The 21,028-nt window shown below is 42.7% G+C and overlaps 1 protein-coding gene across 3 annotated transcripts in view; it reads left to right on the forward strand.

The window, feature by feature from the left end:
• The window catches only part of DNAH11 (dynein axonemal heavy chain 11), a 286,917-nt gene that overhangs the window by 228,717 nt on the left and 37,172 nt on the right, over nucleotides 1-21,028 (forward strand). For all 3 annotated transcript variants that reach the window (XM_066240541.1, XM_066240539.1, XM_066240540.1), the window contains 2 exons: nucleotides 16,878-17,082; nucleotides 19,779-19,943. In XM_066240541.1, coding sequence (XP_066096638.1) covers nucleotides 16,878-17,082; nucleotides 19,779-19,943 — 370 coding nt within the window. The remainder of the gene's footprint in view (nucleotides 1-16,877; nucleotides 17,083-19,778; nucleotides 19,944-21,028) is intronic.

A 21,028-nucleotide genomic window follows, 5' to 3' on the forward strand; every position in this document is an offset into this window, starting at 1 on the left:
GTTGAGTTGAATTGAATTGAATCTCTTCTATTAAGTCTACAAAATGCTTTAATTTTTGATACTTCTGGATTTCCTTTACCCACCTCATTTTTTCTTACTTCACATATAATACCCCTCCCATAATGTGCTATTTTACTTACCTTTTATTTCTACAAATCCCAAATTCACTTAATTCAGAATTCAACTGCCATTTAGTCAAGTAAATACAAATTTTAATTTTTTATGTTTAACACCTCCCACACAATACATTCAACATTGTGTCAAGGTGTCATTTTGCTTTTGTATGTCCCACTTACAATGAACTTTTTTTCATTCTTATATATTCTTACTAAATTACAAGTTCTCTATGGATAAGAATCATATCCTATATGCCTTTAGAGAGATGATTAACCCAAAATAGAAACAAAACAATAAGAATATGGACTTTCATTACTGACAACAAGGTAGGTTAGATATGTGAATACTGGAAAACAACTGAATGTGTTAGTTAAAATATTAAGAACCGCCCTGGTCGGTTGGCTCAGCGGTAGAGTGTCGGCCTGGTGTGCAGGAGTCCCGGGTTCGATTCCTGGCCAGGGCACACAGGAGAGGCACCCATTTGCTTCTCCACCCCTCCCTCTCTCCTTCCTCTCTGTCTCTTCCCCTCCCACAGCCAAGGCTCCATTGGAGCAAAGATGGCCCGGGCGCTGGGGATGGCTCTGTGGCCTCTGCCTCAGGCACTTAGAATGGCTCTGGACGCAACAGAGTGACACCCCAGAGGGGCAAAGCATCGCCCCCTGGTGGGCATGCCAGGTGGATCCTGGTCGGGCGCATGTGAGAGTCTGTCTGACTGCCTCCCCGTTTCCAGCTTCGGAAAAATGAAAAGAAAAGAAAAAAAGAAAATAAAATATTAAGAACCCATTTTGTCACTTGGTTGACCAAAATAGGAAAAGTATGACTAAATAGTAGTAGTCAGACAAGGAGCACCTAAACTGGATTTCTTCCTGAGGTCACCCTCTGAAACCTGATGACCATGGGGTTCTGTTTTGATGGATGTGCCTGGACCAAGCCCAGGACCTGTTCAGTGTGTGGAGTCTGTTAAAGCGATTCTTGTATAATGCGAGAGCCTCAAGGGTACACATCTTTGTTTAAGAGTAAATTTGTTAAAAATGAAGCAAAGAACAGCACTGCAGAAAGGAAACTTTTCTTTTCACACCCTAATGCACATGGCAGAAGGAAACAAAACCCTGTCTGGAATAATGTACATAAATCCAAATATTAGAGGATTCTACCGTACATGAGCTCCCAGGCAAAATCCACACAGCATGCAAGGAGGCAAGGCACCATGAGCAAGAACCAATAGAAGCATCAGATAATAGAATCCTTGTCTCATTGCTGCTTTATTTTATATTCCTTTGATTGTTAATAAGGACATACTTATTAGCCTTCCATTGAATAGCCTTTTGTTACTTTTTACTGATTTTTTTTCTGATAGATTTCTCATCACTTTAATTCCTCCATTTTTTTTTTTTTTGCTCCTGTTTATTGTACTTTTTCTTATCTTCCAACCTGATTTTGAACTCATTCTTTCTTCGAACATGCATCTTTCCACCATTTCTAAAGGATTTGGCTTGAGAAGGGAGGTGGACATAATGCTCAACCCCCGGTCTTGAATGAGCTACCAGTGCATTTTCAAGAGAGGCAGTAAGGGCCCTGGCTGGTTGGCTCAGCGGTAGAGTGTCAGCCTGGCGTGCGGGGGACTCGGGTTCGATTCCCGGCCAGGGCACATGGGAGAAGCGCCCATCTGCTTCTCCACCCCCCACCCCCTCCTTCCTCTCTGTCTCTCTCTTCCCCTCCTGCCGCCGAGGCTCCATTGGAGCAAAGATGGCCCGGGCGCTGGGGATGGCTCCTTGGCCCCTGCCCCAGGCGCTAGAGTGGCTCTGGTCGCAGCAGAGCGACGCCCGGAGGGGCAGAGCATCGCCCCCTGGTGGGCAGAGCATCGCCCCTGGTGGGCGTGCCGGGTGGATCCCGGTCGGGCGCATGCGGGAGTCTGTCTGACTGTCTCTCCCCGTTTCCAGCTTCAGAAAAATACAAAAAAAAAAAAAAAAAAAGAGAGAGGCAGTAAGAATGTGCGGTGGGACTTACGCACCAGTGTATTATTGTCAGAGACAGGCAGCAGGGTAGACATATCAGTAAGATAAAACTTGGTTCAATCTTCATCTGCTCCCTTCTTATCAGGTGATTTGGGATAAGTTACTTAGACTTTTTCTGTGTTTACATTTTCTTATCTGGTGAGAAAAGAATACATAGAGCATAGCCCAAATAGGTGTTTGATAGATGTTATTTCCCTTGAATCTTTAACTATTGATACGTACAGTGTGTGTGTGCTATTGGGAGCATGAACGAGATGCTAAGCCAAAGCTCCTGAAGTAAGACATTGGCCTTTGGACATGGGATATGTGAACAAACCATGTGCGAAACCATAAAGCATTTTGGCAAAGAGGAGGGGTGGGAAGGGGTGGAATTAATCGTATCTTTAGATGTTGCGCCTTGTCTTCTAAGAGAAGTATAGAGTTTTAGTTTTTTAAAAAATATATGTTGTTATTTAATATTGATATGTATAATATACATCATATGAAAAAGTTATGAAGCATAATATTAAGTTAGACATGCACTATCATTCATATTATGAACTGAAAGATTCCCAATATTTTTTAAGCCGTCTTTGAATTGAATATCTACACACGCTGCCGTTCTCTCTCCCGAAGGTAGCCAATGTTCTAAATTCTGTTATCACTTCATTAATTTAAATAGTTTCAGCATACATATGCATTTTCTAAAAAATAACTTATTTTTGTGTGGTTTAGGGCTTTATGAAAATGTCACCATAGTGAATATAGTGTAAAGGACACTTAAATATTTTTACTCAACATTGTGTTTTAAATATCTAAGGACAGCCCAAAGGGGCAAACTCATCTATGTGGCAAAATAGTGAGAAGATCCTTAGATAGAGGCGACAAACCAACCGAGCCTGGTGATAGCTGGTTGTCCAGTCAATGAATTTTAGTTCAAATATAAATCTACCTAAAACACCCATAAGTTTAATGTAGACTTATATTATAGCCCAAGGGGGTACAGCCCATTGGACTCAGGGTACAACCTTTATTGGAGAGGTTTTAAGATGTAGTATAATCTTGCCCTTAGTTCTTATTCTTTCATTTTCATCACTATACTATTCAAACGTGTGGCTATTCCTCAATTTATTTAATGTTCTTATGGAAGGACACTTAGCTTATTTTCATATTATTTTGCTATTAGAAGCCATGTTGCTATGAACATTGATGAACTGAAAATTCATACACATATCTATAGGTGTATACACAAGAGATTCTTCAGAATTTATATTCTGGCATAGCATAGTGGGGTTGTGGAGTATGCACACAGTTTCAAAGGTAATGCCAAGTTGTTTTCCAAACTGTTTGTTCAAATTCCCATGCTGACCAGTAGTGCACTAGAGTTAGGAAGTCTTTCAGAGAACTGAGTTAGGAACTTTCACTTTTCTGCTGTTTTTTACAGTACAAAAGATTTCTGTATTTAATACCATTAGCCAATTTTTCCCAGTAGGAACTTTTTCCTATATCCTATTTCTTTCCACCTTTTAAAATTTTTTTTTATTTTTCCAAAGTTAGAAGTGGGGAGGCAGTCAGACAGACTCCCGCATCCACCGGACTGGGTCCACCCGGCATGCCCACTAGGGGATGATGCTCTGCCTATCTGGGGTGTTGCTCCATTGTGGCCAGAGCCATTCTAGCGCCTGAGGTGGAGCCATCCTCAGCACTCGGGCCAACTTTGCTCCAATGAAGCCTTGGCTGTGGGAGGGAAAGAGAGAGATAGAGAGGAAAGAGAGGGGGAAGGCTAGAGAAGCAGATGGGTGCTTCTCCTGTGTTCCCTAACTGGGAATTGAACCCAGGACTTCCACACGCTGGGCTGACACACTACTACTGAGCCAACAGGCTAGGGCCTCCACCTCTTATTTTTGTTTTGTTTGTTTGTTTGTGGGTTTTTTTGCATTTTTCTGAAGCTGGAAACGGGGAGGCAGTCAGACAGACTCCTGCATGCGCCGGACCGGGATCCACCCGGCATGCCCACCAGGGGGCAATGCTCTGCCCATCCGGGGCGTCGCTCTGTCACGACCAGAGCCACTCTAGCACCTGGGGCAGAGGCCAAGGAGCCATCCCCAGCGCCCGGGCCATCTCTGCTCCAATGGAGCCTTGCTGCAGGAGGGGAAGAGAGAGACAGAGAGGAAGGAGAGGGGAAGGGGTGGAGAAGCAGATGGATGCTTCTCCTGTGTGCCCTGGCCGGGAATCAAACCCGGGACTTCTGCATGCCAGGCCGACGCTCTACCACTGAGCCAACAGGCCAGGGCCCACCTCTTATTTTTGAATGGAAAAAAAGTTGACACTCAAAATTTTGGGAATAGTTTTGTTTATAAAAGCTTTACAAGTACTTTGGAATTAAGTTTGATATTTTAGTGATTGTGTTCTTTTCACCTGACAAGAAATATGTTTAAACAGAGCAAATGGTCTCTTGTTCCTTCATGTAACTCTTTAAAGAGAGAGAAACTTTATAAAATATTCACATACTTGCGAACTAGGAGGGAGTATGGAAAAATAAAAATAGATGGGTAGAAATAGTAATTATATATATTTTTTTTTTTTTTATTTATTTTTAACAGGGATAGAGAGAGAGTCAGATAGAGGGATAGACAGGGACAGACAGACAGGAACGGAGAGAGATGAGAAACATCAATCATCAGGGTTTTTTTGTTGCGACACCGTAGTTGTTCATTGACTGCTTTCTCATATGTGCCTTGACTGCGGGGCTACAGCAGACTGAGTAACCCCCGCTCGAGCCAGTGACCTTGGGTCCATGCTAGTGAGCTTTTTGCTCAAGCCAGATGAGCCCACACTCAAGCTGGCAACCCCGGGGTCTCAAACCTGGGTCCTTCTCCATCCCAGTTCGATGCTCTATCCACTGCGCCACCACCTGGTCAGGCTATTTATTTTCTAATGCAACAAATAAAAACTGGGAGAAAACAATGGAAAAGAAAATTAACAGGGAAATGTTGATATGCTTTGTTTAATAATAGAGATAGAAACCATTTGCAGTGTTAAAACAGGAACAGAAAATTTTGATTTTACCTTGCTCACATCCCAAACAAATCTACATGTTTGTAAATTTTCTAATAGATCTTCCTGTAAAATGAACATTTTACTTGCTTCTTTTCTATATTTTCTTTTTGTATTATAAAGACAAAATAGTAGTGAAACCAAGAAAAAGAGAGGGAGACCGCCGATAGCCATTGAAAGCTGGTGAATTTACCCAGAATGTCTTTATTTATCATATTCCTCAAATGCAGGTGGAATAACACTTTTATATTCCTGGGGGAAGTCACATCCCTCACAAAGTTTCCGGCTATTAATAGTGTTTTTGTTTATCTTAGTTCTGTTTGTTTGAGGGGGGATTTAAAAAAACTAATATTAGTTTATTCTTCCTAATAATGAATTTCTGAGAAGGTGCTTGTGATAGATATAGCATAGTCCAAAAGTTGAAGTTCATTAATAATTGGAATGTTGTGGAGTATAAAGTAATGAATACTAATTACTCCTTTCATGTCTGACAGCCCCTGTGGACCAATACATCAGCCCAGACTTTAATTTGGTTCTAGTAATGGTTTCGTCAATAGCACATTAAATCTGTGTTTGAGAAGATATACAGTTGAACCTGACCCACATAGTAGATGCTGCTGTCATAAAATGGCCACAGGCTGACAACAGCTGGGTAATTACAAATAATTAAATCCACCAAACTCCAGACAATCCTAATTTTAAGTAAAATATATCTTATGGTAGCAATCGACAGAAAATGTATCTGGGAAGATTTATCAACACATACTTTTTCCAAAGCAAATTTACTGGCTTACGTATTAGAGAAGTTGCTGATCTGTGAAGTATCTTCATAAAATTATATCTCTTTAATCTTTCAGATCCCCCCAAACATTATTGAACTAATTTTTTATCTTTAGCTGGAGTAACCTTGCTGCAAGATAAATTTTGAATGGAAAATGCATATATATTTTTGAGCATATAAATACTTTTTAAAGAGAATTTGTACATTATTCTGTATTAATTTTTATATAATTATTTTTTAGTTGGAATATCCTGACTGCAAGATGCATTTTAAATGGAAAATGTATATATGTTTCTGAGCATATAGATACTTTTTAAAGACATTTTATACATTATTCTGTATTTATTTTTATGTAATTTTATTTTAGTATTAGTCTTTAAGTAGTATTTCCTAAGAAGGAACTTAAAATCAACTAATAGAAATACTAGCTAGGTAATAAATTTCTAGTTTTATAGAAATAATAAAGTGAAAGGGAGATAGTATTTTACAGATATTTATTTTACAGTTACTAGGTTTCCTGAAAGTTGTGCTGAAATTAAGGCAAGGAAGTTTCTTAGCCATTTCCCAACTTATTAAATACATGTTGCTGCTTTTGGAATTGATGCCATATGATATATTACAGTTGACTCTAGATCTCTTTGGATGAGGTCTTAGTTGGGGTTAAAGAAAGAACGTGTTAAATTCAATCCCACAAGGTCATAGAATGTGCTCTCTTGAGCTGGAAGCTTGCGGTTTTAAGTAAACTCTGAAATTATATAGTTCTCTCATGTCCCTGTAGATAATAGTATTTTTATTTTCGAGGTAATTCATGCCATCATAGAATAGAAATTAGCATCCTGGGCTCTCCCAGTTCTAAATTCAAAATGAAGTTTAATTGCAGAAAAGACCTCCAAAACAACCTTTGTATTCCTAAGTTCAATCAAGATTTTTTTTCAAGTGTAATACTCGGGGTCTACAGGTAGTGCGTACACACACTTACAGTCATCTTGCTAAGATTGCTTGACTTTATCTGAAAGTAAATACCAAATAGGAACACAGATTACGAACCTTAGATTCTTTTCTTCAAAACAGCAAATTTCTTTCTTTTTACTTTCCGTGGTACATTATAATATTTAATTATGGATGTATGGGAATATATATAATACATATGTTTTCTATATTATTTATATATCTCAAAAGGGAAATCATCTGGTAATTCTCTTTTAGCTTTTTTTTTTTCTTTCTGTTCAGTGGTACCTGGACTCTTGCAACATTAATCTTTTTTTTTTTTTAATTCGAATTGAAGTTTGCTTTTATCCTAGCAGGATGTGTTGGTTATATTAAGTGCCTGAAGCAGCAAGACAATGAACTCATTTCTATTCAGGACTTTTCTTTCTTTCCTTTCCTTGAAAGTCTTGCCAGCTGTGTAGCTTTCAGCGGAAATGGGGTTGGACCAACTGGAACAGCCCCTCCTACCCAGGTTGCTAAGTAACGCTTCCTTCAGCCTCACTCTACCTGATCCTTTAGGCTGTCGGAGCTATTGAGCTCACAAGTCTCGTCTAGAAGCATTTAATTTTAAACAGCAGGACGTGCAGTAAGGCTTTTAGGTGTCCATTGAAAAGTTTTTTCCCTTTTCCTACGTGGGTGGTTTTTTGTTTTTCCAACTAGTGTGACTATATTATTTATTTACCTCAAGACCCACCTGCTGTTTACCCTGACAAAACAGCTCCAATGAAGCCCAGAGAATGGAAGTCCTCCTATTTCAGAGAACCTGTTAGCTGTCTGAATTGTCCATCTTAGAGGCACCGTGTTAGGCAATTTCCCTCCAAACAGCATTGTGAGAGCAGTTTTGCAAACCTCTTTTTAAAAAAACTCCTCCTGTACCTCCTTCCGAGTAAAATCTTAGGTCCGCCACGGAAGCGAGTCCTTATTCTCAACTGAAGATGCTGCTTCTCCGAGTCTGGTTTTAGATGGTAGTAAAGGATGATGGTGTTTGTTCAGATTCTCCGGATATCTGATCACTAGAGAAATTTCTTCAGGCTTTTTTATGATCCAAGACTGATGGCATTTTCAAAGTAGCTAACTAAATCATTTTTTTTCTTTTTTCTTTCTCAGAGAGAGGGTCAGAGAGAGGGATAGATAGGGACAGACAGGAACAGAGAGAGAGGAGAAGCATCATCATCAGTTTTTTGTTGCGACACCTTAGTTGTTCATTGATTGCTTTCTCCTATGTGCCTTGACCCTGGGCCTTCAGCAGACTGAGTAACCCCTTGCTCAAGCCAGCGACCTTGGGTCCAAGCTGGTGAGCTCTGCTCAAACCAGATGAGCCCGTGCTCAAGCTGCTGACCTTGGGGTCTTGAACATGGGTCCTCCACATCCCAGTCCGATGCTCTGTCCACAGCGCCACTGCCTGGTCGGGCTAGCTAACTAAATCTTGAGAACAGTTCTAACAAGAATAAAAGACACTTCCTTAGTTTACAGATGTATATCTTAGTAATGAGAACTCAGGATGATCATCTCAATTTCAGATAATCATCTTGCTTATCCTCTCTCTATACACAGAGATTACGGCTTTCAGGTAAATCAGAAAATTGAGAGAACTGTAAACCAATGTTTATCAGAGAAATACTGATAACATTAGCCAAGAAATCATTTTTGAGTGTTTTTAATATTTTTTTATTTCTATTTTTTTTTAATTTTTTGTATTTTTCTGGAGTTGGAAACGGGGAGGCAGTCAGACAGACTCCTGCATGTGCCCAACTGGGATCCCCTCGGCATGCCCACCAGGGGGCGATGCTCTGCCCATCTGGGGCATTGCTCGTTGCAACCAGAGCCATTCTAGTGCCTGAGGCAGAGGCCACAGAGCCATCCTCAGCACCCGGGCCAACTTTGCTCCAATGGAGCCTTGGCTGAGGGAGGAGAAGAAAGAGACAGAGAGGAAGGAGAGGGGGAGGGGTGGAGAACCAGATGGGTGCTTCTCCTGTGTGCCCTGGCCGGGAATCGAACCCAGGACTCCTGCACGCCAGGCCAACACTCTACCACTGAGCCAACCGGCCAGGGCCTCAAGTGTTTCTAATGTAATTTCAATATCAGTCTATAATAATAGTGACCTTTGATGATTTGATTAAATTAGGAATTCTTTTATCCCAGGACACTTTTGGGCTGGATTTTGAATAAATTTATGAAAGATCTTTGAAATTCCCAATATACCTGATTTTTATGCAAACCTGACATATGGAAAACTGAATTTATAGTTAATGTGTAGATGATTGTCTTTATGTTACAATAATTCATTCAGCAAAGAAGAGGGCATTTTGGCACACTTAAATTTTTTCTTTTCTTTCCTGAAAGCCAAGAGATAGAAAACTTTTATGTAAATTGAGTGATTCATCTTTATAATTTTATTAAATAATTCATTTTATGAAAACATCTACCAGAAATGATAGGTCTTGGATTAGGGCTGGGTACCTCGATAATCAATCCCTTTCTCTTGCATAAACAAGGACAGAATTCCTACCCAAAGATCAGCAGGGCATGTTCTCTGAGCTGTGTCTTTAAATTTTTTCTCTAGTGGCCATAGGTTGTTAGGAGTCAGTCATATTCTCTCGACACCCTTCTGTGATTGACTGGTTGACAGAGGTTAGGTTACAAGCTGTCACTATCAAACGGAGCAAATTAACTTTTTCAATATGATCCAGGGAAAAGAACTTTATACTAGGAGTCCGGAGACCCAGGTCCTAGTTCCCACTCTGCCACTAAGCTATGTGACCTTGGACAAGCCGTAAACTTTTTGGTTTAATAAAAGGGAATACGCTGAATGATCACGAGGGGCTCTTCTTGCCTTAGAATTACAACTCTGCTGGGTGCAACAATGTGCGAGACTCACCCTATGTCCTAGCCAAGTAAGCCATGGTGTTTGTACTGAGAACACATTTTATTTCTGTCTGTGTTTATATAAGTAGTTTCTCACCTCCAAGCCAGCGGTTCTCAGCCAATAAGAAGCGGCACCTAGGAGAGCTCTCACCCTTGGAGAGGGTGGATGAAAACCCTCTGGGAGCGAGTCTCCTCCCCATTCAGAGATTCCCGCCTCTCCTTGATTCTCACTGTGACACAGTGTCATGAGGCAGTCAGTGTCCTGTTCCCAGAGGGCCTGGAGCTGGAAAATGGGTTAAGAACTACTCTTTTAAGAAAGGAGGCACGCTTCTGAGTTTTATGCTGCTCTTCACACCTTGCTGCTGCTTCTCATTGAAGTTGAAGTTCAAGAGCTCCTAGCTGCCGCCTTCTGTCTAGTCCAAGTCACGACCTCTGGATTCATGTCTTTCACAACAACAAAAACAGAAAGATTGTTTGCTTTTCCCACCCCTCTGGTTAACTTCGTTGTTGTTTGGAGCCTTCAAATCACGAGAGAGCATTAGCCATTCATTTAATTTTCCCAGATAGGAGATTAAGCAAAAATTAACCTAGTAGCAATGATAAAACCCCCTAAGTCATTATGCAGTTTTTGCCTTTCATAGATCATAAACACCCCAGTTGAGGATAATTTACTATCCCTGGGAAATCTAAGCCTAGAAAGTAATGTTTCAGAGCAAAATGTAAAACCGATATTATAGGCAGACATTCTTATCTCTTCCATCAGCTTAACTGAGTCCTCCCGGTTAACTCTGTCTTCAGAGTTTTAAAACCAGACCTGTCCCTCAAGAAGATAGATTTCCAGTTCCCAAACTGTGAATGCTTCAGGTTATATGAGACATGCGAGAAGAGTTCAGAGCCATGGAGTCCCCGCTGAGCCATCTATGGAGCACTGCTTTAGCTGAGATTTTTGGTTAAGTACGTATTTAACCAGTTAAAAGCTTTTGTCACCTGCAAAACTGTCAGAACTTCATGATCCATCTTGGCCAGTCTCAGGCCTTTTTTTATTCCCCTCTTAAAAGCCTAGGGAGGGGAAGCACAGTTATATACAGTGGCTGATTGGGAAAACTGATATTCTTGGGAAATCCGTGGGGATTAGCAGCTATTGCTCTGAGAGGGGATTGCGCTAATACCGCTTACTAACTGGTGTGATCCTCAGAGCAGCAGACGCAAACAGCCTGTCATGGGAAGTCCTGTAAACTAAGAATAGTTGGCTGTTGTTGTTTATCTTTGATTTCTTTTTTTTCTTTTTAAGATTTTTTTTTATTCATTGCTTGGAAAACAGAGAGAGAGAGAGAGAGAGAGAGAGAGAGAGAGAGAGAGAGAGAGAAGGGAGGAGCAGGAAGCACCAACTCCCACATGTGCCCTGACTAGGCAAGCCTGGGGTTTTGAACCGGCGACCTCAGTGTTCCAGGGCGACACTTTATCCACTGCGCCACCACAGGCCAGGCTTAATTTTTTTTTTTTGTAAATTATAGCCGACATACACTGTTATGTTAGTTTCAGGTGTACAACATAGTGATTAGACCTTTATATAATTTACAAAGAGCTAACAGTGTTTTTTTTTCTTTTTTTTTATTTCTTGTTTTGTTTTGTTTTGTTTTTTACAGAGACAGAGAGTCAGAGAGAGGCATAAATAGGGACAGACAGGAACAGAGAGGTGAGAAGCATCAATCATTAGTTTTTTGTTGTGACTCCTTAGTTGTTCATTGATTGCTTTCTCATATGTGCCTTGACCGTGGGGCTACAACTGACCTAGTAACCTCTTGCTCGAGCCAGCAACCTTGGGTCCAAGCTGCAGAGCTTTTGCTCAAACCAGATGAGCCCGCACTCAAGCTGGCAACCTCGGGGTCTCGAACCTGGGTCCTCCGCATCCCAATCTGATGCTCTATCCCAGGGGTCGGGAACCTTTTTGGCTGAGAGAGCCATGAACGGCACATATTTTAAAATGTAATTCTGTGAGAGCCATACAACGACCTGTGTATGTTATGCATTATCCAATAAAAATTTGGTGTTGTCTGGAGGACAGCTGTGATTGGCTCCAGCCACCTGCAACCATGAACATGAGCGATAGGAAATGAATGGATTGTAATATATGAGAATATTTTATATTTTTAATGTTTTTTTTTATTAAAGATTTGTCTGCGAGCCAGATGCAGCCATCAAAAGAGCCACATCTGGCTCACGAGCCATAGGTTCCCAACCCCTGCTCTATCCACTGCTCCACTGCCTGGTCCGGCCTAACAATGGTTTTAAGGGTTGTAAATAACAAGGAAGAAAATAAGAAAATATAGCAGAGATGTGTGTGGCCCACAAAGCCTAAAATATATATACTCTCTGGCCCTTTGTAGAAACTGTTGTCCAATCCCTGTTCAAGAGCAATTTCTCCCTGAGGCCTGAACACCAAAGACTTTCCAAGATTTTAGTTATACTGCTGGGGGCTTGTTTTGGTACACACACACACACACCCCTTCCATACAAATCTCAAAATTAGTTTGTGCACTGCAGTTCCTAATCCTGACACAATGAGCTGTCCCATTAGACAATAATAATGAAAATTCTAGACTTGACTTATAGTGCTTTTCATGTAAATTTAAATTTTTAAGGTGTAAAAATGTTTCAGTTCTCTTTTCATCTGGGAACGTGGATTAGTGGTTTAATGCAGGAAGTTTATGAAATGTGAGCTCAAACCCAGTGAAAATTTATAAGCAAATGAGGGGAAATTCAACCTGAAATCATGGATGATTGTGACAGTCCTGGCATTTCTCTGAGACAGGTGCCAGGGGAGGAATGAATTCAAACTCAAATAGAGCAGTAATCAGAAAATCCCAAGACATACATACTCAGGGGTTGATTTAGAGCAGGGGTCCCCAAACTTTTTACACAGGGGGCCAGTTCACTGTCCCTCAGACCATTGGAGGGCCGGACTATAAAAAAAAACTATGGCCCTGGCCGGTTGGCTCAGCGGTAGAGCGTCGGCCTAGCGTGCGGAGGACCCGGGTTCGATTCCCGGCCAGGGCACATAGGAGAAGCGCCCATTTGCTTCTCCACCCCTCCGCCGCGCCTTCCTCTCTGTCTCTCTCTTCCCCTCCCGCAGCCAAGGCTCCATTGGAGCAAAGATGGCCCGGGCGCTGGGGATGGCTCTGTGGCCTCTGCCCCAGGCGCTAGAGTGGCTCTGGTCGCAACATGGCGACACCCAGGAGGGTCGCAACATGGCGACGCCCAGGATGGGCAGAGCATCGCCCCCTGGTGGGCAGAGCGTCGCCCCTGGTGGGCGTGCCGGGTGGATCCCGGTCGGGCGCATGCGGGAGTCTGTCTGACTGTCTCTCCCTGTTTCCAGCTTCAGAAAAATGCAAAAAAAAAAAACAAACTATGAACAAATCCCTATGCACACTGCACATATCTTATTTTAAAGTAAATAAACAAAACTGGAACAAATACAATATTTAAAATAAAGAACAAGTAAATTTAAATCAACAAACTGACCAGTATTTCAATGGGAACTATGGGCCTGCTTTTGGCTAATAAGATGGTCAATGTCCGGTTCCATATTTGTCACTGCTAGCCGTAACAAGTGATATGATGCGCTTCTGGAGCCGTGACGCGTCCGTCCCGCGTCACTGGAAGTAGTACTGTACGTGAGCGATGCCGCCACATACAGGACTCCAGGAGCACAGGATGAGGATGACCACTAATGAAAGAGGTGCCCCTTCCGAAAGTACAGCGGGGGGGCCGGATAAATGGCCTCAGGGCCGTAGTTTGGGGACCCCTGATTTAAAGCATGGGTTTTATTGTGGAGATGTAAATGAGTATAAACTTTGTTGTTTCTTGTGTGTGAGAGCCCCAGACTGTAATTACATGAAACCTTCACTCTTAAAATTTCCTTTAAAAGCCAGTTGAACAAATCTTGACATTCAGGTCAACAGTAATACAGTAAAGAGTGCCAGCATTGGAAGATTTTTTCCAAAGCTTCCTGGTGAGATCAATTTTGGAAACCCTTGGAAAGGGAAACTCAAGGAATGGGAGTTTTGATGATGTTTCCAATGTAGATATGGTTGAAGATGTCTTCAGTCAAATGGAAGGTTAACTAAAAAAAAAGTGTTCTTATCAAATAAGACCATCCTGTGCGGCAGCTCTATATGCTCAAAAGTGAAGAATGAACTTGTGAGAAACTACAGTTAGCATGGTTAATTTCCTTACAGATTGTTCCTTTTTTCTTTATGGTAACATGGTTACTGAGGTATAATTCATATATGTACAAGTTAGTCATTCAAAGAGAATAATTCAGTGGTTTTTAGTATAATCACAGTGTTGGGCAACCATTACCACAAACAATTTTAGGATTGTAACTGGTAAGCAACCAAACCTCCTTTCTGTCTCTGTTGATTTGCCTCGTCTGGATATTTCCTATAAATAGAATGATATAATATGTGGTCTTCTGTGATTGGCTTCTTTCACTTGGCATAATGCTTTCAGAGTCCGTCTATGTTGTAGCATGCATCAGTATGTTCTTTTTTATGGCCGAAATAATATTCCATTGTTTTGATATACTACAGTTTATTTATCCATGAGTTCACAGACATTTGGGTTGTTTCTAACTTTCAGCTATTATGAATAATGCTGCTATGAGCATTTTCATATAGATTCATATGTGGGCATATGTCTTCCATTCTTTTGGGTCTTTACCTAGAAGTAGAATTGCTGGGTTAAATGATAACTTCATGTTTAAGATTCTGAGAAACCGCCAATACTGTTTTCCAAAGTGGCTGCGCCATTTTACATTCCCACCTGCTGTTTATGAGTGTTCCGATTTCATTCCGTTCTCTCCAACACATGTTATTGTCTGCGGTCTCTTACCATAAACACCTAGTAGGTATGCTGTGGTACCTCACTGTGTCTTTGACTTGCATTTTTTTTTTTTTTTGCATTTTTCTGAAGCTGGAAACAGGGAGAGACAGTCAGACAGACTCCCGCATGCGCCCGACCAGGATCCACCCGGCACGCCCACCATGGGGCGATGCTCTGCCCATCCTGGGCGTTGCCATGTTGCGACCAGAGCCACTCTAGCGCCTGGGGCAGAGGCCAAGGAGCCATCCCCAGCACCCGGGCCATCTTTGCTCCAATGGAGCCTTGGCTGCGGGAGGGGAAGAGAGAGACAGAGAGGAAGGCGCGGCGGGGGGGTGGAGAAGCAAATGGGCGCTTCTCCTGTGTGCCCTGGCCGGGAATCGAACCCGGGTCCTCCGCACGCTAGGCCGACGCTCTACCGCTGAGCCAACCGGCCAGGGCCTGACTTGCATTTTTTTATGATTAATGATGTTGATCATCTTTTCAGTTGCTTATTGGTCATTTGTGTATCTTCTTTGGCGACATGTCTATTCATATATTTTGCCCGTTTTTTAATTGGGCAGACCTTTGAGCTGTCCCGCTGTAGGCACTTTATATATATTTATCAACTAACTGAATATGTAAAAGAATGACAGTAGGACCCCGCCTCCCTCAGACCAGAGGGTGGGGGCAGGAAAGATTCGCCTCAACCTCTCTGCCCTCCTATGCTGGGCTCTCCTCAGTTCTTCTATCCAGAACCCAGAGGAGAATGAAGGCCAGGTGATAAAGGCTTGAGAAGTTAAACTTCAGCATCTGAGAAAGAGAAACACATCAGGGAGAGGACACATTCAGAGTTGTGCTTGTAATTCCAGCAACCACCGCCACCTAGCCAAGCAATACAGACAGCACGGTACTAGGCTGCAGGTGTCATGGCAACATCAGTGAAAATGCAGCCAGGCGTCAAGGGAGGTGGGGCCTAGAACTCCAGAAAACCCAGAGCAGGCTCTCTGCGCACCACTCCTCCCTGTGGATCTTGGTTGGATTATTCTCCCTTGAGAAACCAGGAATGTCTTTTTGTACTGCGTGGTTCACCAGGACAGAGTGACTTCAACACAAGCTTTTAGGTTCCAGTTCCAACTCTCCCTGCTCTCTGCCCTGAACCCAAATCCCAGGAAAGGGTGTTCTGATTGGAATGGTGTGGATGAAGTGCCCGCTCCTGGTGCCCATGGCCAGGGAACAGGGACACAGAACAGAAGCCTGGTTACCGAGAGCCCACCGTGGAGCACAGAGGAACGTGAGCCGTGCATTCTACACAGGAGGCTTCTGAGACTTCGTTTTTGAGCCTCTGCCCGAACTATTGAAAAGTATATGTTCACATACCTGTACACAAATACATACAAACACGTATGTACTCATTTTGTCTTTAAAGAATAGCAACATTGGCCCTGGCCGGTTGGCTCAGCGGTAGAGCGTCGGCCTGGCGTGCAGGGGACCCGGGTTCAATTCCCGGTCAGGGCACATAGGAGAAGTGCCCATTTGCTTCTCCACCCTCCCCCTCCTTCCTCTCTGTCTCTCTCTTCCCCTCCCGCAGCCAAGGCTCCATTGGAGCAAAGATGGCCCGGGCGCTGGGGATGCCTCCTTGGCCTCTGCCCCAGGCGCTAGAGTGGCTCTGGTTGCAGCAGAGTGACGCCCTGGAGGGGCAGAGCATCGCCCCCTGGTGGGCAGAGCATAGCCCCTGGTGGGCAGACCGTCGCCCCTGGTGGGCATGCCGGGTGGATCCCGGTTGGGCGCATGCGGGAGTCTGTCTGACTGTCTCTCCCCGTTTCCAGCTTCAGAAAAATACAAAAAAAAAAAAAAAAAGAATAGTAACGTTTAATATGAGGTTAATCACAGAGAGTAGAATAGTAGAAGCTAACATCTGTTGTGTTAGGTCCTTTATACGCCTTATTGCAGGTAATTGTTACGTCAACACTGTGAGGTGAGGACTGCTACTACCACCATTTTGCATATGCAGAAATTTAACTAAATAGAGGTTTAGTGAATAATCCCTATTCTTCTTTACTTCAGGGATCCTGAGAGTACCTGAAAAATCCTGACTCACCTGGTCTTGAGGCCGAGATCTATGATCAGAACACAGGATGGGAATGACACCTTGGTATCAGCTGTGGCTCAGGGGGGCTCCTGAGCTCATCATGTCTGTGTTATGTCCCCTGTAGGTATATCAGGATCGGAGATAAAGAATGTGAATTTAACAAGAACTTTCGCCTTCTCCTTCACACAAAGCTGGCAAATCCTCACTACAAGCCAGAATTGCAAGCTCAGACAACCCTCCTCAATTTCACGGTCACAGAAGACGGTCTGGAAGCTCAGCTGCTGGCCGAGGTGGTCAGTATTGAAAGGCCAGATCTGGAGAAACTTAAGGTAAAAAGATATGAAATCATCCACCAACACTCATTCAGTACCTGCTTTGCACAAGTTATAGTGCCAGACACATGAATATTAATTAGATAGGACTCCTGCCCTCCAGGATCTTATAATCTAATTGAAAAAAATGAGAATCGATGTGGACAGTTAACAGAAATTGAGGGGCACCTCTGATAAAGGAGATAGTTAGGTCTGTGTCCCAGGTAGTGACGGGCTGGCTCTTGGTCTAGTTTAATGCAGGTGGTTAGGACGAGCAAAGAGGCAGAACAGCCTTGGGGACAGAGGGACATGTCCCTGCTGCACGTGCCTTCGTAGGTTGGATGATCCCAGCCAACGTGGCCAGGGCAGAAGAATGACAAAGGAGTCGTGGAGTGAGGTTGGGAAACATATGGGGCTGGTTGTTGGTTATGACCAACATTTAAAGGAATATTTCTGGCTTTTAAAGTGCACTGATTAAGGAAAAACACTGAAAATCATGAAATTCAATGTTGAATTCAGAGAACAAGAAAACAACAGAGTAAGATGATTAACACAGGAAGAGGGCAGTGAGAGAGTTAAGTAACTACAGTAGAGACTGAATAGCCTGAAAAGCCACAAGTATTTACTGCCTGCCCTTCAGGGAAAAAGCCTGCCACTCTTGGTGCCAACCAGTGGTTCTCAAACGGTGGTTCCCGGAAGAGCAGCGTCCGCATCAGATGGGAAATTCTTTACATACAAATTCCCAGGCCACAGTCCAGAGCCTGCTAAGTGAGATTGTTTAACCAAGCATTGCAAGTTGTTCTCACACATGCTCAGACTCAGTTTGAAACTACTTTTTCTTGTATGTACTTCTGCACTAGTCATCAAGCGGGACAAAGACAGCCCTGGGGTGGGTGTGAGTGGGCACAGTGCCCTGGGGTCTCCTCACAGGTATGCTCACCTTAGTGGCATTGCAACATGCCAGGAGTGAGTGATCAACAGGCCAGGGTTCAAAGGCCACAGGCTTTGCTGCCTTGTACACTAACTGGACAGGGGCCAATGTCTGTATTCAAGACACCATATGACTATGTAAGGAAATAGTGTGGCCCTGCCTAGTAGCTCACTTGGATAGAGCATCGTCCCGACATGCCAAGGTCGCAGGTTTGATTCTGGTCAGAGCACATACAAGAAGCACCAATGAATGCATAAATAAGTGGAACAACAAATTGATCTCTCTCTCTCTCTCTCCCCCTCTATTGTCATCTCTAAAATCAATCAATAAAAATTTTTAAAAAGGTTCTTTAAAAAAAATAGTCTTATCATGGTAACATATTCACACCTTTTCCCCCCCCTTTTTTCTAAAGATTTGGCAGCGTAGTTAATTTGTTTTTACTTACGATAATGAAATTTGTTCAAACATATGAAAGTAGTCATATATCCTCATATGTGATCATTAATATAGCTTCAATAATTATTAGCATTTTGTTGCTCTCCCCCAACTTTTTGTCTGAAGCAGTTTTTAAAAATAAATAAGCTGTTTTATTTTGGAATCATTTTAAATTTATTTTCATAAAAGTGGCAAAGATATTACAAAGTTCTTGCATATTTGAGTTTAGTTTCAGTTTCTCCTAATGTTCCCATCATTCTTTTTGTAATATAAAATTAATAATATTTGCTGTAGCTATTGATGTCAAGGTTTTAATTTCCTCTAATAGCCTTGATTTTGTCTCCCTGGTGTCTTTGAATTTCCCTAGAAGCTCCTTCTTAAACAGAGTCCATATTTTGCAGCTTTCTTGGTTATAATGCAGTGTTACTTACTGTACTGGAGTTTGTTGATGTGGTGGTAAGGTATTATCAATGGAAAGTATTTTATGATCTTATGATTAAATCTCAGGGTTTTCTAGTAGGGCTCGTCATTGGTTTTGCCCTTCAGAAGTTTATTATTTCTTTGATCTCTTCTATGTGAGAAAGGAAGTCCAGAGGAGACTGAATTATCTAACCATCCTTCCTCTTCGATCAGATAAGCCTCCAGTAAAGTGATTTTCCTTGAGGGCAGGCTTTTATTAAAAGAACGAAAGCTCTTTACATATTTTAAATGATTGTCTGGGTATATTTCAAAATCATTCCTTTTCCCCTTTCCCTACTGAAAGAAGGAGTAGATTTTTTTTTTTTCTGATCTTCACTGTGAGAACCCAGCCAACTCACAAAAGTGTGGAGGGCTTGCTGACGCTGAGTGCCCAGGAGTCCTTAACTCTCAAGCTTTGCCTCCGGCAATAGTCAATTATTATTTCATGTTCCCAATAAGCTGTGATTGTCTGTAATCACCTATCTCTCTAGTTTCCAGAGTGGCAGTTTGTTCTATGACCTCAGTTCTCATATGGATATGAGAAGAGTCATTGATTAGCTTTTCTGTGTGTGTGAGGATGGAAATGATGACTAACTCCTCAGATTCAAAGCTTAAACCAGAAGCTTCTGCCTGTAGAATTAATTCTTCCTGTAGGTTCATGATGTTCAATAATTATGATAAATAGTCACACTCTGGACCTTGGAGTGCAATGCAACCATGCCTTCTGAAATTTTTTTTAAAGAATTACAAAATTTTTATTATTGATATGTTTTAATATTAAGTGTGCTTTATTTTATTTGCTTCCATGAATTTGATGATCAAGAAAGCTCTACTTAAAAACCTGAATTTAACCACTACTTATTTTATTTATTTTTTTGGTTTGGATTAGTTGGCTTTGACAAAGCACCAAAATGACTTTAAGATCGAGCTGAAGTGTCTGGAAGACGACCTCCTTCTGCGCCTTTCAGCAGCAGAGGGGAGCTTTCTGGGCGACACCGAACTGGTCGAGAGATTGGAGACCACAAAGGCAACCGCCGCAGAGATAGAGCGTAAGGTAGGAGGGGGCAGCGGACACCAGGAGGGGTGGTTGCAGTGCCCTATTTGAATAACACACCGGGATGGAAACATTAGCAAATTTGGTAGTTACTCCAAGAGGGCTGGCTTACCATAGAATTCAGGTCATCTGATAAACTGCTCTTAAAAAGGAACTGTGCCCTGGCTGGTTGGCTCAGCGGTAGAGCGTCGGCCCGGCGTGTGTGGAAGTCCCAGGTTCGATTCCCGACCAGGGCACACAGGAGAAGCGCCCATCTGCTTCTCACCCCTACCCCTCTCCTTCCTCTCTGTCTCTCTCTTCCCCTCCCGCAGCCAAGGCTCCATTGGAGCAAAGTTGGCCCGGGTGCTGAGGATGGCTGCATGGCCTCTGCCTCAGGCACTAGAATGTCTCCAATTGCAGCTGAGCAACGGCCCAGATGGGCAGAGCATCGCCCCCTGGTGGGCATGCCAGGTGGATCCTGGTCGGGCACATGTGGGAGTCTGTCTGACTGCCTCTCCGCTTCTAACTTGGGGTGGGGGGACTGAGTGGGGTTCTGAGTGGACATAGCAATGTCTGAACTTGGGCTTCTCCTCGTTCAGCAGAGATGCAGTCACTCAGATTAGACCGTCAGGCTATTCTTTGTTCTGTGTGACCAAATTTGAGGGAAACAAGGGCCGGCCTCTGGCTCATATGGTCTGAAATCCTAAAACCCTTCAGTTTTAGCACCCAGCTCTGGCAAACCTGACATCGAACAGTCTCACTACAGGGTTCCTAGTCTGTTGTATGTTTTAGAGAAATACTTAGAGCTGTAGTTTTGTTTACAGGCCTTCAGTGCTGGGAGACTGAGCAAGAAATGGTCTCCTACTGAACACAAATGCATTATACACACTGGGTGACTGACATTTCCTAAAAGCTGATAAGGTTTCTCATCAGGTAAACTTCCTGCTGAATGTCCAACATGTGTCCCGATATGCTTTATGCATGGTGTGCACTTGGGATTCCCACAAGGGACCATTAACCCTTAGAAATCCCTTTCTTTCAAAGTAAGAGGAACCCTTATTTGCTTTCTGGAACATCCTCATTACTAAGAAATCTACTAATTACCC

This window comes from Saccopteryx bilineata, chromosome 7 (assembly GCF_036850765.1).
Source record: "Saccopteryx bilineata isolate mSacBil1 chromosome 7, mSacBil1_pri_phased_curated, whole genome shotgun sequence".
NCBI classification, from domain to species: Eukaryota; Metazoa; Chordata; class Mammalia; order Chiroptera; family Emballonuridae; genus Saccopteryx; species Saccopteryx bilineata.